Source organism: Nerophis ophidion, linkage group LG03, assembly GCF_033978795.1.
Source record: "Nerophis ophidion isolate RoL-2023_Sa linkage group LG03, RoL_Noph_v1.0, whole genome shotgun sequence".
Taxonomy (NCBI): domain Eukaryota; kingdom Metazoa; phylum Chordata; class Actinopteri; order Syngnathiformes; family Syngnathidae; genus Nerophis; species Nerophis ophidion.
In genome coordinates this window covers 68,499,588-68,515,853 of record NC_084613.1, presented here as the reverse complement: position 1 = coordinate 68,515,853, position 16,266 = coordinate 68,499,588, and the positions used below count along the sequence as shown (strand labels likewise).

The 16,266-nt window shown below is 39.8% G+C and overlaps 1 protein-coding gene across 2 annotated transcripts in view; it reads left to right on the top strand.

Annotated features, from left to right (window-relative positions):
* The first annotated feature begins 763 nt into the window (after positions 1 to 763).
* The window catches only part of stac (SH3 and cysteine rich domain), a 91,509-nt gene continuing 76,006 nt past the window's right edge, over positions 764 to 16,266 (top strand). Inside the window, exons 1-3 of one of the 2 annotated variants that reach the window (XM_061895922.1) lie at positions 764 to 1,222; positions 2,308 to 2,340; positions 7,180 to 7,513. In XM_061895922.1, the coding sequence (XP_061751906.1) occupies positions 1,115 to 1,222; positions 2,308 to 2,340; positions 7,180 to 7,513 (475 nt within the window). In that variant the 5' untranslated portion in view covers positions 764 to 1,114. The remainder of the gene's footprint in view (positions 1,223 to 2,307; positions 2,341 to 7,179; positions 7,514 to 16,266) is intronic. The other variant, XM_061895923.1, reaches the window with a different exon arrangement.

The window sequence follows — 16,266 nt, the reverse complement described above, 5'->3', positions numbered from 1 at the left end:
GGAAAACCAGGAATTCTGGAAAATCCTGGAATTTTTTCAACTTGAAAAAGGGTAGTTTGAATTTACAGGATGGTGCAATGTGTTGAAGGTGGAATGGTTTGAATTGGTTGAAAAATGTGGAAAGGGTGGAAGTTTGAAAAATGGCCAATTCATTTTGAATGGGACAAATGTCCCGGAAAATCAGGAATTCTTGAAAATCTGGGAGTATTTGGAAGCCTGCGATTCGTGTTTGGAGGACGAAGAATACTGAGTTGCATCCCAAGAACACAATACCTACTGTGAAGCATGGGGGTGGAAACATCATGCTTTGGGGCTGTTTTACTGCTAAGGGGACAGGACAATTGATCCGTGTTAAGGAAAGAATGAATGGGGCCATGTATCATGAGATTTTGAGCCAAAACCTCCTTCCATCAGTGAGAGCTTTGAATGGTTGACCAAATACTTATTTTCCACCATCATTTACAAATAAATTCTTTAAAATTCCTACAATGTGAATTTCTGGATTTTTTTTTTTCACATTCTGTCTCTCACAGTTGAAGTGTACCTATGATGAAAATTACAGACCTCTGTCATCATTTTCAGTGGGAGAACTTGCACAATCGGTGGCTGACTAAATACTTTTTTGCCCCACTGTATAGTCAATGTTCTGTATTACATATAAAAGAAGAAAGGAAAAACGGTGCCACCAGCTGGACGTGGTGCCAAACTGACAAGGACAAACAGATCCTCCCATCTTCTCCCTCCCTCTTTCCCTCATAGTGGCGTGAGGGCAGCATGCTTGTGGAGGAGTCTGCTCTGTACGCACACAGGAACAGGACTCTCCGCAGGAACAGGACTCTCTCTGCCTCTCTCTCACAAGCAGCCCTGGACAGTTTTCCTTTTCACTTTCAGTTTGGACTTGTTCAAGACACCTTCTCCTGGCTTCCAAAAGGATTTGAACCTCCTTCTCCGTCTCTCCAGAGGCTCTGGGAGGACTCGGCAAGGGGTGCCCAGGTCACGGTGCACCATCAAGACATGAACACCATGTAAACATTGAAAGACCCGACAGAGAAGAAGAAAAAGAAGGAAAAAAAAAGGGAAGAAACTATTTGTTATTTTTAGATTTAGACACAAGATGATCCCGCCAACCAACACCCAGGAGGAAAGTGGGGGGAAAGAGGAGGAGCGGGACCAGAATGAGACCCCCAAATCTCCAAGCAACACGGTCAACCAGGAGACCAAGGTAAGGTCAGGGTTCACAACTGGGTCTAAAATTCTTTAAAAAGGTTTGACAAGTACCAGGATGTGTAAATAAAGTGCTCTAAACTGCCTAAAATTTGAACAGACGCACATACATATTATAAATAGACCGAAAAACATCATGCTTACACTAATTAACCATAATGTCAATATACTAAATATAATTTTTATTTATTATCCATCCATTTCCTACTGCTTATTCCCTTTGGAGTTGCGGGGGGCGCTGGTCCCTATCTAAGCTACAATCGGGCGGAAGGCGGTGTACACCCTGGACAAGTCGCCACCTCATCGCAGGGCCAACACAGACAAATAGACAACATTCACACTCACATTCACACACTAGGGCCAATTTAGTGTTGCCAATCAACCTATCCCCATTTGCATGTCTTTGGAAGTGGGAGGAAGCCGGAGTACCCGGAGGGAACCCACGCAGTCACGGGGAGAACATGCAAACTCCACACAGAAAGATCCCGAGCCTGGGATTGAACTCAGGACTACTCAGGACCTTCGTATTGTGAGGCAGACGCACTAACCCCTCTGCCACCGTGAAGCCCTTTATTTATTATTTATTATACACATTCTTTATTTTTATTCATTAAATATATATGTGTTTATTTTCTATTAATGTGGTTCATTTTCTTTTCTTTTCCATTATTTTTTAATTATAACATCTATTTTATCTTCCCCGCGACCCCAAAAGGGACAAGTAGTAGAAAATGGATGGATGGATATTTAATCTTGGCCTATACTGTTAATTTGCTCATAAATTGAGTTTAAACATTCTTGAAAAGTGCTTTATTCTCAACTGTAAGCAGCTTTTTTATTTTTCTGCACAAATAACCAAACTTGCAACTACACAGTCCTAAAAAGAAGTACTTTATTGTAACTTTAAAAAGGTATAATGGCTTCTCTTTTGGACGGTAATGCATTTTTACCATTGATACTTGACAGGAGTGTTAATTACTAGCATTTTAGCATTAATGGATACTTCAGCATAAATGCAAGATCATTTTAGGAGACATGAAGTAAAGCTGCATTTGTTTTCTTTTTGAATCCCCCCCCTGTAAGAATACTGTGAGGCCCGAACACCCCAAACGGAAGGTGAGGCGCCATGCTTGTGCATGTTGGAGCAGACTATTTCAATACATTGCAACATTTACATGACATCGCTGAGCACTAAATCTGATTGCTTCATCTTTGCAGTGCATTAGTAATAAGGGCTTTTATTGATTATTTGTTTGTGAGTCTGCACTTATAGGTTATTCATAACACTTTATATTGTTTTGCATAGCATTTTTTTTTATTATTAATGTAACTCATTTACTCATTAGGTTCCCATGCTTTATATAAAAAGCAGAATTTTGTGTCACTTAGAGAAAAATGGTGGTGCATAAGTCTTTTAAATAACAATGCAAGGGCTTTTGTAAATAAGATAATTTTCTTAATGCATTTAATTATTTAATTCAGTAAATATTAAATGTATTTTGCTTTTATTTCTGTTCATTCATTACATTTGATTTTGTTTTACATGTCTATTTATTTTATTTATTTATTTAATAATTGTATTTGATTTTGTCATTAGGCAACCATGCTTTGCATATCAAGCTGCATTTTATTTTTGTTTCGTGAAAAGTTAGTGTATGTTATGGCTTTCAATACATTATTTTTAACATATTTTTATTATCAAATGCTGTTATATGCATTATTGATTATTCATTATTAATGTGTGTAATCTCGTGAAAAGGTAGTGTATTTTAAGGTTTCTGAAATATTTCTATTTTGTAAACAAGATTTTATTGTAAAAAGTGATTGTTTTTATTATTGATTTTAATTTATGTCATTTAGCGAAAATGTATTGCATTGCAAGGCTTTTATAATATTTAGAATTTCTTAACAAAATTATATTGTAATAAAATTTATACATTTTCATGATTATTTTTCATTTGTGTCGTTTTGTGAAAAAGTAGCGCATTTCAAAGAGTTTAAAGTAATAATGAAATTTTGCATACAGTATTTTTTTTTTATAAATTGCAATGTTTTCGTAAATTACTTCAATTTAATTATACCTAAATTATTTAGATTTTATTCATTTTAATTACTTTATCATTAAAAGTGTTTTTTATTATTTGTTGTACATCTACTTTTCTTTAATTAAATACCTGTGCTCCCCATGCTTTAAATGCAGTATGCTGTAGAACTGCATTTGTGTAAATATTGAAGAAAAAAAAAGTATGTACTCCTTATGTACACACACTACCTCTTTAGGGTTTACATTAAATGGATGTAAGACCCATTGTATAGTGTGTTTTATCACAAGTGTGTGCAAGGGAGGCAAATTGAGGACAATATGTGTGCCAAATTGATTACATTTGACCCACGAAACTTATTAATCCACACCAAACCAACGCTGTAATGATCAGCGGTCAAAAACAGCGGTTATAAATTCCTTTTGTTGCAAGATAAAAATGATGATATATATGAAAATATGAGCATGCGCATTTTTCTTGTATGGTTTGTGCGGCCTATAGACCATAAAGGCTCTTAGGAGGTCTCCACTCTTCAATTACTTCAGAAGAGAATCAATTCCCCACACAAGAGTCCTTACAGTGTCGTTACAATAGCGCTGGGATGCTTTATAGCGAGTGCAGGAGGACCAGATTGAATGAGGGCTTGTCAACGTTGGGAATAATGAGATTAAACGACGCAGGCAGTGGACGTCACACTGTGTGCCAAATGGTATTGATGTGATGATGCATCTACCAGGTGGGGAACCTTTATCGTTTAACAGACGGATGAGTGAGTGAGTGAAAAAAGTACAAACCCCGTTTCCATATGAGTTGGGAAATTGTGTTTAGATGTAAATATGAACGGAATACAATGATTTGCAAATCATTTTCAACCCATATTCAATTGAATATGCTACAAAGACAACATATTTGATGTTCAAAATTTTTGCAAATAATCATTAACTTTAGAATTGATGCCAGCAACATGTGACAAAGAAGTTGGGAAAGGTGGCAATAAATACTGATAAAGTTGAGGAATGCTCATCAAACACTTATATGGAACATCCCACAGGTGTGCAGGCTAATTGGGAACAGGTGGGTGCCATGATTGGGTATAAAAGCAGCTACCACGAAATGCTAAGTAATTCACAAACAAGGACGGGGCGAGGGTCACTAATTTGTAAGCAAATTGTCAAACAGTTTTAGAACAACATTTCTCAACGAGCTATTGCAAGGAATGTAGGGATTTTACCATCTACGGTCCGTAAAATCATCAAAAAGTTCAGAGAATCTGGAGAAATCACTGCACGTAAGCGATGATATTACGGACTTTTGATCCCTCAGGCGGTACTGCATCAAAAACCGACATCAGTGTGGAAAGGATATCACCACATGGGCTCAGGAACACTTCATAAAACCACTGTCAGTAACTACAGTTGGTCGCTACATCTGTAATTGCAAGTTAAAACTCTACCATGCAAAGCAAAACCTATTTATCAACAATACTCAGACACACCGCCGCTTTGCTGGGCCCGAGCTCATCTAAGATGGAATGATGCAAAGTGGAAAAGTGTTCTGTGGTCTGACGAGTCCACATTTGAAATTATATTTGGAAACTGTGGACGTGGTGTCCTCAAGAACAAAGAGGAAAATAACCATCCAGATTGTTATAGGCGCAAAGTTCAAAAGCCAGCATCTGTGATGGTATGGGAGTGTATTAGTGCCCAAGGCATGGGTAACTTACACATCTGTGAAGGCACCATTAATGCTGAAAGGGCCATACAGGTTTTAGAGCAACATATGTTGTCATCCAAGTAACGTTATCATGGACGCTCCTGCTTATTTTAGAAAGACAATACCAAGCAACGTGTTACAACAGTGTGGCTTAATAGTAAAAGTGTGCGGATAGTCCAGACCTGTCTCCGATTGAAAATGTGTGGCGCAATTTGAAGCCTAAAATACCACAACGGAAACCCCGGACTGTTGAACATTTTAGGCTGTACATCGAGCAAAAATGGTAAAGAATTCTACCTGAAAAACTTCAAAAATTAGTTTCCTTAGTTCCCAAACGTTTAATGAGTGTTGTTAAAAAAAAGGTGATGTAACACAGTGGTGAACATGCCCTTTCCCAACTACTTTGGCACTTGTTGCAGCCATGAAATTCTAAATTTATTATTATTTGCAAAAAAAAATTACGTTTCTCAGTTCGAACATGAGATATCATGTCTTTGTAGTCTATTCAATTGAATATAAGTTGAAAAGGATTTGCAACTCATTGTATTTAGTTTTTATTAATGAATTACACAACGTGTCAACTTCACTGGTTTTGGGTTTGTACTTGTCAAAATACAATAGTTTTAATGCAACATAATTTTACTTTTTACCTAGGTATTTTTTTTTTGAAGAAAAAAACATAAATTTTACTATTTTACATTCACTTAAACCTTGTGTTAACTTGTACTTGTCAAGGTACAGTGGTTTGAATGCACCACAATAATGTTTTTACTTAAAGGCCTACTGAAACCCACTACTACCGACCACGCAGTCTGATGGTTTATATATCGATGAAATATTAACATTGCAACACATGCCAATACGGCCTTTTTAGTTTACTAAATTGCAATTTTAAATTTCCCGGGAGTTTCTTGTTGAAAAGGTCGCGGAATGATGACGTGTAAGCGTGATGTCACGGACTTAAGGAAATATTAGCGCTGCGCACACACACAGCTAAAAGTTGTCTGCTTTAACCGCATAATTACACAGTATTTTGGAGTGGTGTTTCTGAATCTTTTGCAATTTGTTCAATTAATAATGGAGAAGTTAAAGTAGAAAGTTGGAGGTGGGAAGCTTTAGCCTTTAGCCACACAAACACACGGTGATTCCTTGTTTAAAATTCCCGTAGCTGAAGCTTTACTATGGAACAGAGCGGTCAAGCGAACATGGATCCCGACCAAATGTCAACCAGCAGTTTTCGGTGAGAAAATTGTGGTAAAAAGTTGCCACTTACCGGAGATCAGCTGAGCTTGTGCCGTCCATGCAGCTGCCGTCGACTTCCCTCAGACATTGGCCTCAAGACACCCGTGGACTATCAGGTACTGTTAAACTCACTAAAACACTAGCAACATAATAGAAAGATAAGGGATTTCCCAGAATTATCCTCGTAAATGTGTCTAAAAACATCTGAATCCGTCCCAATGCAATTGCCTTTTTTTTTTTTTTACTAAATTTTTTTTTTTGTATCCCTTCGCTATCAATATCCTCAAACACGAATATTTCATCTTTGCTCAAATTAATGGGGAAATTGTCGTTTTCTCGGTCCGAATAGCTCTTTTTGTTGGAGGCTCCCATTATAAACAATGTGAGGACGTGAGGAGCCCTCACAAAGGTGACGTCATCGTCTGCGACTTCCGGTACAGGCAAGGCTTTTCTATTAGCGACCAAAAGTTGCGAACTTTTTTGGTGGATGTTCTCTACTAAATCCTTTCAGCAAAAATATGGCAATATCGCGAAATGATCAAGTATGACACATAGAATGGACCTGCTATCCCCGTTTAAATAAGAACATCTCATTTCAGTAGGCCTTTAAGTATTTTTGTACTGAAGAAACACTTGTTTTACTTTGTCACATTAACTTAGGTAACTTTTTGGATAAGTTGTACAATCGCATGACCTTCTGTGCGACACCAGTAAGATCTTTTGTAAAAGGTATTGCAAAAAGCCAAAGAAAAAGCAATTCGTGCTGAAAGTTAATCCTTTGATGCTTTTGCACTATAATGTCATTCTATGTTACCTCAAGCATGACAACGCTTAAGTTTTGTACGACTTTATAGGCTTTGCTGTAATTAAGTTTGAACTGTATGAGGTGTTCAAGGGCGTTGGACTTTCCAAGCTTTGCTCTAATTGAGTGACCATAGACTTCTTTTGTTTCTTTCAGCTGCAGAAACTCAAGCGCTCCTTGTCCTTCAAGACCAAGAGCATCCGCAGCAAGAGCGCCGACAACTTCTTTCGGAGCAGCGGCGACAACAAGACCGAGCTGCTCTCTGACGTGAGCAGCAGCACGGGCCACCTCTACAACATAGGTATGGCGCCGCCGCACACCACCAGTCTGCCCATCCCTCCTGTCCCTCCGGCCATCCCCTGCGCTCCTCCTCCCACGTCACGCTCCCAGACGCGCAACCCTCTGCAGGTGGACTCGGCCGGACATTGCTTCATGGAGCACATCTTCAAGAAGCCCACCTTCTGTGACGTCTGCAACCACATGATCGTAGGTATGCGGCTGATATGCACGTCTCCTTTCTTAGAATTGTAGACTTATTATAGAATAAATAATAGATAAAAAAAATTAAACACAACAACATTCAAATAAATGACAACTACTGTTTTTTCCGGGCTATAGAGTGCACCGGTGTTTAAGCTGCACCCACAAAATTTTTAGAAGAATTAAACATTTTCACATGTACAGTGGGGCAAAAAAGTATTTAGTCAACCACCGATTGTGCAAGTTCTCCCACTTAAAATGATGACAGAGGTCTGTAATTTTCATCATAGGTACACTTCAACTGTGAGAGACAGAATGTGAAAAAAAACCCAGGAAATCACATTGTAGGAATTTTAAAGAATTTATTTGTAAATTATGGTGGAAAATAAGTATTTGGTCAACCATTCAAAGCTCTCACTGACGGAAGGAGGTTTTGGCTCTAAATCTCACGATACATGGCCCCATTCATTCTTTCCTTAACACGGATCAATCGTCCTGTCCCCTTAGCAGAAAAACAGCCCCAAAGCATGATGTTTCCACCCCCATGCTTCACAGTAGGTGTGGTGTTCTTGGGATGCAACTCAGTATTCTTCTTCCTCCAAACACGACGAGTTGAGTTTATACCAAAAAGTTCTAGTTTGGTTTCATCTGACCACATGACATTCTCCCAATCCTCTGCTGTATCATCCATGTATCCATTTTGGTATAAACTCAACTCGTCTTGTTTGGAGGAAGAAGAATACTGAGTTGCATCCCAAGAACACCATACCTACTGTGAAGCATGGGAGTGGAAACATCATGTGGGGCTGTTTTTATGCTAAGGGGACAAGACGATTGATTCATTTTAAGGAAAGAATGAATTGTGCCATGTATCGTGAGATTTTGAGCCAAAACCTCCTTCAATCAGTGAGAGCTTTGAATGGTTGACCAAATACTTATTTCCCACCATCATTTACAAATATTTCTTTAAAATTCCTACAATGTGAATTCCTGGATTTATTTCCACATTCTGTCTCTCACAGTTGAAGTGTACCTATGATGAAAATTACAGACCTCTGTCATCATTTTAAGTGGGAGAACTTGCACAATCGGTGGCTGACTAAATACTTTTTTGCCCCACAGTATTACCCACACTGGACAATAAGCTGCAGATATACAGTCGTGGTCAAAAGTTTACATACACTTGTAAAGAAAATAAGGTCATGGCTTTCTTGAGTTTCTAATAATTTCTACAACTCCTATTCTTTTGTGATAGCGTGATTGGAGCACATACTTTTTGGTCGCAAAAAACATGCATGAAGTGTGGTTTTTTTATGAATTTATTATGGGTCTACTGAAAATGTGACCAAATCTGCTGGGTCAAAAGTATACATACAGCAATGTTAATATTTGTTTACATGTCCCTTGGCAAGTTTCACTGCAATAAGGTGCTTTTGGTAGCCATCCACAAACTTCTGACAAGCTTCTGGTTGAATTTTGGTGCAGTTCAGCTAAATGTATTGGTTTTCTGACATGGACTTTTTTCTTCAGCATTGTCAAATCCTACATTTCATATGTCATCCATCCATTTCCTACCGCTTGTCCCTTTTGGGGTTGCTGGAGCCTATTTCAGCTCCATTCGAGCACTAGGCGCGGTACACATATGTTTTGTTTTTTTCTTTCCGCTATTGTAGGCAGGTGTCTGTCACGCCTGTAAGTTATGTTTTGGTCAGGTTATGTTTAGTTTTTTGGACATTTAAGGTCTGTCTTGGCTTCCTGGTTTGTTTTCGTCTCCATGCCAACTCATTAGTTTTCACCTGTCATGTCACGTCCCTGTTCTCAGCCTCACACCTGTTTTCACTAATCATCATAGCTACTTAAGTCACTCTTTTTCTTGTCTGCTTTCTGGGATCTTCACACTCGCACGCACCCTACCCATGCTGCACCTCCTTCACGACCTCGATAATCTGCTTCATGCCTTGCTGTTCGTTTTGGTCCACGCCGAGTAAGTTTTGTTGTTAATGCCATAGATAGTATCTTTTGTTTATTTGTATATAGTCATGCCATTGTGCTGTTTTGTTTTAGGTTTAGTATAAATTATTATCCGCAACAGAGTGCGTCCTTGGTTTGCCTTTTTGTAGTTTGTTTGTTAATTAAATAAATATTATGTACTCACGTCCACGCCTCGCTCGTGCTGATTCTCATCTGCGTCAAAGAAACAATCCACGTCCAAGCCATGTTGTGACAGTGTCATCATCATTAAAAGTGCAGGACTCCTAATTTAATCAGTCGAGGTTCTCGTACAAGATGCAGACGGGTTACTTTAAGCACATCCACTTGCTTCTTGCATCACAACTTTTATCGTATGAAATGTCTAGTCAAATTTGACGCTCCATCCATGTCAGAAAATAGGCATAGGCGCCGATCTACATTTCTGCCAGAGGGTGCTCGGTGTGTGTGTGTGTATAAGTGTTGTCTCTATACCAATATTTTGGTACCGGTACCAAAAGTTTTTCGGTACTTTTTGGTACTTTTCGGTACTTTTCTAAATAAAGGGGACCACAATAAATGTCATTATTGGCTTTATTTTAACCAAAATCATATGGTACATTAAACATGTTTCTTATTTCAAGTTTGTCCTTAGATAAAATAATGAACATAAAAGACAACTTGTCTTTTACTATTTAGTAAACAAACAAAGGCTCCTAATTAGTCTGCTGACATATGCAGTAACATATTGTGTCGTTTATCATTCTATTATTTTGTCACCATTATGAGGGACAAGCGGTGAACAATTAATTATTAATCAACTTGTTCATTTACTGTTATTATCTGCTTATTTTCTGTGTCAACATGTTCTATCTACACTTTTGTTAAAATGTAATAATCACTTATTCTTCTGTTGTTTGATACTTTACATTAGGTCAAGGTTCAAGTTTATTCGTCAAATGCAGAGTACACCACAGTGAAATGCTTTTTTCCATGCTCTTCAGATATTGCGTACAGTGGGATCCAAACACTAGTTGCAGAATCTAATACACTAAATGCCCCCCAAAAAATTACAAAAAATTTAAATTCTCTGATGTACATTAATTACAAGACAATTAAGTTGCACAATAAGTCTCAGAAGTTATGGTAGAAGTATCAGTACAAGTAGAAGTACAGTAGTCAAATATATTACCAGTGCAATATCAAAGTATATACAGTATAGGAATCAACAAATATAAAGGTGTCTACAGTTCTTTGGCAGTTGAGTTTTGGATGATACCAAAAATGTGGGTATCAATCCGAGACCAAGTAGTTACAGGATCCTACATCTGTTATATTCAAAGTCCTCTCGTGTCCAGGGACATATTTCCTGAGTTTATAAAAATAATATTCATTTAAAAAAATTAAAGAAGATTTTGTGATGTTAAAAAATATGGATGTAATCACAATACGAAGGTCCTGAGTAATCTTGGGTTCAATTCCTGGCTCGGAATCTTTCTGTGTGGAGTTTGCATGTTCTCCCCGTGAATGAGTGGGTTCCCTCTGGGTACTCCGACTTCCTCCCACTTCCAAACACATGCACCTGGGGATAGGTTGATTGGCAACACTAAATTGGCCCTAGTGTGTGAATGTGAGTGTGGATGTTGTCCGTCGATCTGTGTTGGCCCTGTGATGAGGTGGCGACTTGTCCAAGGTGTACGCCGCCTTCCGCCTGAATGCAGCTGAGATAGTCTCCAGCACCCCCCGCAACCACCAAAAGGGACAAGCGGTAGAAAATGGATGGATGGATGGATTTTGGGATGTTAAAAATATCGATGTAATCATAGTAGTATTGACTAGAAACGCTATTATACTTGGTATCATTACAGTGGATGTTAGGTGTGGATCCACCAATGACGATTTTTGTATTGTAGCGTCCCGAAAGAGTTGGTGCTGCAGGGAATTCTGAGAATTTTTTCTGTAGTGTTTATGTTGGGTCGTGTTGCAAATATTCTTCCAAAATGTGTTTGTTGTTGTTGTTTAGTGTGGTTTGACTATATGGCACATGTTGATAAGTGTTGATGTTGTTCAAAATGCCACCCTCAGTGTGACATGTATGGCTGTTCATTCGTTCGTGGGTAGTATGTGTATGGTCAAGATGGTTGTGTCACTAGTTTGTTACAGGGCTCAACATAGCCTTAGTCAGATTTTGTTGATTAAAGATTATCTGTGACTGCATTTTTATGTGAAACGGACCAAAAACGCCTTTAAAACCAACAACGAAATTGATTTCCCAAAAATGTTGTTAAAGAATGAAAGTTGCTGTCAATCCCACGAGGGTGCTCGGCCCTGAAGCACCCACGGGAATGGCGCCTATGTAAACATGCACATACTTTCGATAAGAGTAAAGGGTGAATAAAAAGTAAAAACATTCTGCTTCCGAAAAGTTGTTTAAAAAGAGATATTGAACATGTTTTTTTTTTTTTAATTCCGACTAATAAAGCTACGACAGTGAAACCTGGAGAGGCGTGATTGGGAAGAATGGCCGCCCGGATCTGAACCCGAGTGGTGTTTTGTTAGTGGACTTTTGTGCTCGTCACAGTTTGTCCATTAAAAACACTATGTTTAAACATAAGGGTCTCCATATGTGCACTTGGCACCAGGACACCCTAGGCCGCAGTTCCATGATCGACTTTGTAGTTGTGTCATCGGATTTGCGGCCTTATGTTTTGGACACTCGGGTGAAGAGAGGGGCGGAGCTTTCTACCGATCACCACCTGGTGGTGAGTTGGCTGCGATGGTGGGGGAGGATGCCGGACAGACCTGGGAGGCCCAAACGCATTGTGAGGGTCTGCTGGGAACGTCTGGCAGAGTGTCCTGTCAGAGAAAGTTTCAATTCCCACCTCCGGAAGAACTTCGAACATGTCACGAGGGAGGTGCTGGACATTGAGTCCGAGTGGCTGATTGGAGCTGTGGCCGCAGGGTAGTTGGTGCCTGTCGGGGCGGCAATCCTAAAACCCTTTGGTGGACACCAGCGGTGAGGGATGCCGTCAAGCTGAAGAAGGAGTCCTATCGGTCCTTTTGGCTCATAGGTCTCCGGAGGCAGTGGACAGGTACCGACAGGCCAAGCGGTGTGCGGCTTCAGCGGTCGCGGAGGCAAAAACTCAGACATGGGAGGAGTTCGGGGAAGCCATGGAAAACGACTTCCGGACGGCTTCGAAGCGATTCTGGACCACCGTCCGCCGCCTCAGGAAGGGGAAGCAATGCACTATCAACTATCCTGATGGCTTAATCTGGCCGGGATCTTCAGCTCTCACTGGATCGGTTTGCAGCCGAGTGTGAAGCGACCGGAATGAGAATCAGAACCTCCAAGTCCGAGTCCATGGTTCTCGCCCGGAAAAGGGTGGAATGCCATCTCCGGGTTGGGGAGGAGACCCAGGCGGATCGGTGCGGCGTCTTCAGTAATGCGGACGTTGTATCGATCCGTTGTGGTGAAGAAGGAGCTGAGCCAGAAGGCAAAGCTCTCAATTTACCGGTCGATCTACGTTCCCATCCTCACCTATGGTCATGAGCTTTGGATCATGACCGAAAGGACAAGAACACGCGTACAAGCGGCCGAAATAAGATTCCTCCGCCGGGTGGTGGGGCTCTCCCTTAGAGATAGGGTGAGAAGCTCTGCCATCCGGGAGGAACTCAAAGTAAAGCCGCTGCTCCTCCACATCGAGAGGAGCCAGATGAGGTGGTTGGGGCATATGGTCAGGATTCCACCCGAACGCCTCCCTAGGGAGGTGTTTAGGGGCATGTTCAACCGTTAGGAGGCCACGGGGAAGACCCAGGACACGTTGGGAAGACTATGTCTCCCGGCTGGCCTGGGAACGCCTCGGGATCCCCCGGGAAGAGCTGGAGGAAGTGGCTGGGGAGAGGAAAGTCTGGGCTTCCCTGCTTAGGCTGCTGCCCCCGCGACCCGACCTCGGATAAGCGGAAGAAGATGATGGATGGATGAATGGATGGACATATATAAATATATATACATATATCAATCAATCAATCAATCAATCAATGTTTACTTATATAGCCCTAAATCACTAGTGTCTCAAAGGGCTGCACAAACCACTACGACATCCTCGGTAGGCCCACATAAGGGCAAGGAAAACTCACACCCAGTGGGACGTCGGTGACAATGATGACTATGAGAACCTTGGAGAGGAGGAAAGCAATGGATGTCGAGCGGGTCTAACATGATACTCTGAAAGTTCAATCCATAATGGATCCAACACAGTCGCGAGAGTCCAGTCCAAAGCGGATCCAACACAGCAGCGAGAGTCCCGTTCACAGCGGAGCCAGCAGGAAACCATCCCAAGCGTAGGCGGATCAGCAGCACAGAGATGTCCCCAGCCGATACACAGGCAAGCAGTACATGGCCACCGGATCGGACCGGACCCCCTCCACAAGGGAGAGTGAAACATAGGAGAAAAAGAAAAGAAATGGCAGATCAACTGGTCTAAAAAGGGAGTCTATTTAAAGGCTAGAGTATACAAATGCGTTTTAAAGTGAGACTTAAATGTTTCTACTGTGGTGGCATCTCGAACATTTACCGGGAGGGCATTCCAGAGTACTGGAGCCCGAAATGAGAACGCTCTATAGCCCGCAGACTTTTTTTGGGCTTTGGGAATCACTAATAAGCCGGAGTCCTTTGAACGCAGATTTCTTGCCGGGACATATGGTACAATACAATCGGCAAGATAGGATGGAGCTAGACCGTGTAGTATTTTATACGTAAGTAGTAAAACCTTAAAGTCACATCTTAAGTGCACAGGAAGCCAGTGCAGGTGAGCCAGTACAGGCGTAATGTGATCAAACTTTCTTGTTCTTGTCAAAAGTCTAGCAGCCGCATTTTGTACCAACTGTAATCTTTTAATGCTAGACATGGGGAGACCCGAAAATAATACGTTACAGTAGTCGAGGCGAGACGTAACAAACGCATGGATAATGATCTCAGCGTCTTTAGTGGACAGAATGGAGCAAATTTTAGCGATATTACGGAGATGAAAGAAGGCCGTTTTAGTAACGCTTTTAATGTGTGCCTCAAAGGAGAGAGTTGGGTCGAAGATAATACCCAGATTTTTTACCGTGTCGCCTTGTTTAATTGTTTGGTTGTCAAATGTTAGAGTTGTATTATTAAATAGAGTTCGGTGTCTAGCAGGACCGATAATCAGCATTTCCGTTTTTTTGGCGTTGAGTTGCAAAAAGTTAGCGGACATCCATTGTTTAATTTCATTAAGACACGCCTCCAGCTGACTACAATCCGGCGTGTTGGTCAGCTTTAGGGGCATGTAGAGTTGGGGTCTCATCAGCATAACAGTGAAAGCTAACACCGTATTTGCGTATGATGTCACCTAGCGGCAGCATGTAGATGCTGAAGAGTGCAGGGCCAAGGACCGAACCCTGGGGAACTCCACACGTTACCTTAACGTAGTCCGAGGTCACATTGTTATGGGAGACGCACTGCATCCTATCAGTAAGATAAGAGTTAAACCAAGACAGGGCTAAGTCTGACATACCAATTCGTGTTTTGATACGTTCTAATAAAATATTATGATCGACGGTATCGAAAGCAGCGCTAAGATCGAAGAGCAGCAACATAGATGACGCATCAGAATCCATCGTTAGTAATAGATCATTAGTCAATTTTGCGAGGGCTGTCTCCGTGGAGTGATTTGCCCTGAAACCGGATTGAAAGGTTTCACATAGATTGTTAGACGCTTAGTGTTCATTTAACTGCTCCGCAACAATTTTTTCGAGGATTTTTGAAATAAAGGGAAGATGAGACACCGGTCGGTAGTTTACCATGAGGTCAGGATCGAGGTTAGGTCTTTTAAGAAGAGGATGAATAACCGCTTTTTTGAATGCTAGGGGAACAGTGCCCGAGGAAAGTGATAAGTTTATAATATTTAGCACTGATGGACCTAATAATACAAAGAGCTCCTTGATCAGTTTCCCAGGAAGAGGGTCAAGTAAACATGTTGTTTGTTTTATTCCATTTCCATTTATTTATATATATATATATGTATATATATATATATATATATATATATATACATATATATATATATATATATATATATATATATATATATATATATATATATATATATATATATATATATATATATGCATGTATGGCACACTGCAATCTTTTGAGTTCAACTAAAGGCCAAATGTTAAAAAATACTGTATATATTATTTTCATTCTTCAATCAGTTAATATAAGTATATTTGACGTTAAAGATATCGAAAATGAAAACTAACGTCACAGTTACTTGACTGGGTAACTAATCACTCTTGCAGTAATTACTTTTTTAAGTTAAGATGACCAACACTGTGATTGATGAAAATGTATAATGGATAGAAGGAAAATGGAAATATTGCATATTTTGTGTTTATTTCCATTTAAAATAGTTTTTTTTGACATAACAAAACAAAACAAAACGAATAAAAAATCTCGATTGACACACCTAAAGGTAATCTAAAAATGTAAGCGTTGAATACAATACACAATATATATATATACACAAATATACTGTGTATATATATATATATATATATATATATATATATACATATATACATATATATATATATATATATATATATATATATATATATATATGTATGTATATATATATATATATATATATGTATATATATATATGTGTGTGTGTGTGTGTGTGTTCTTGTATTTCTACCCTTCTTGAGTCATTAACAAGGAAAAGTACCTTCCATATGAAGACAGGTGAACAAGTTAAGGCATAAATC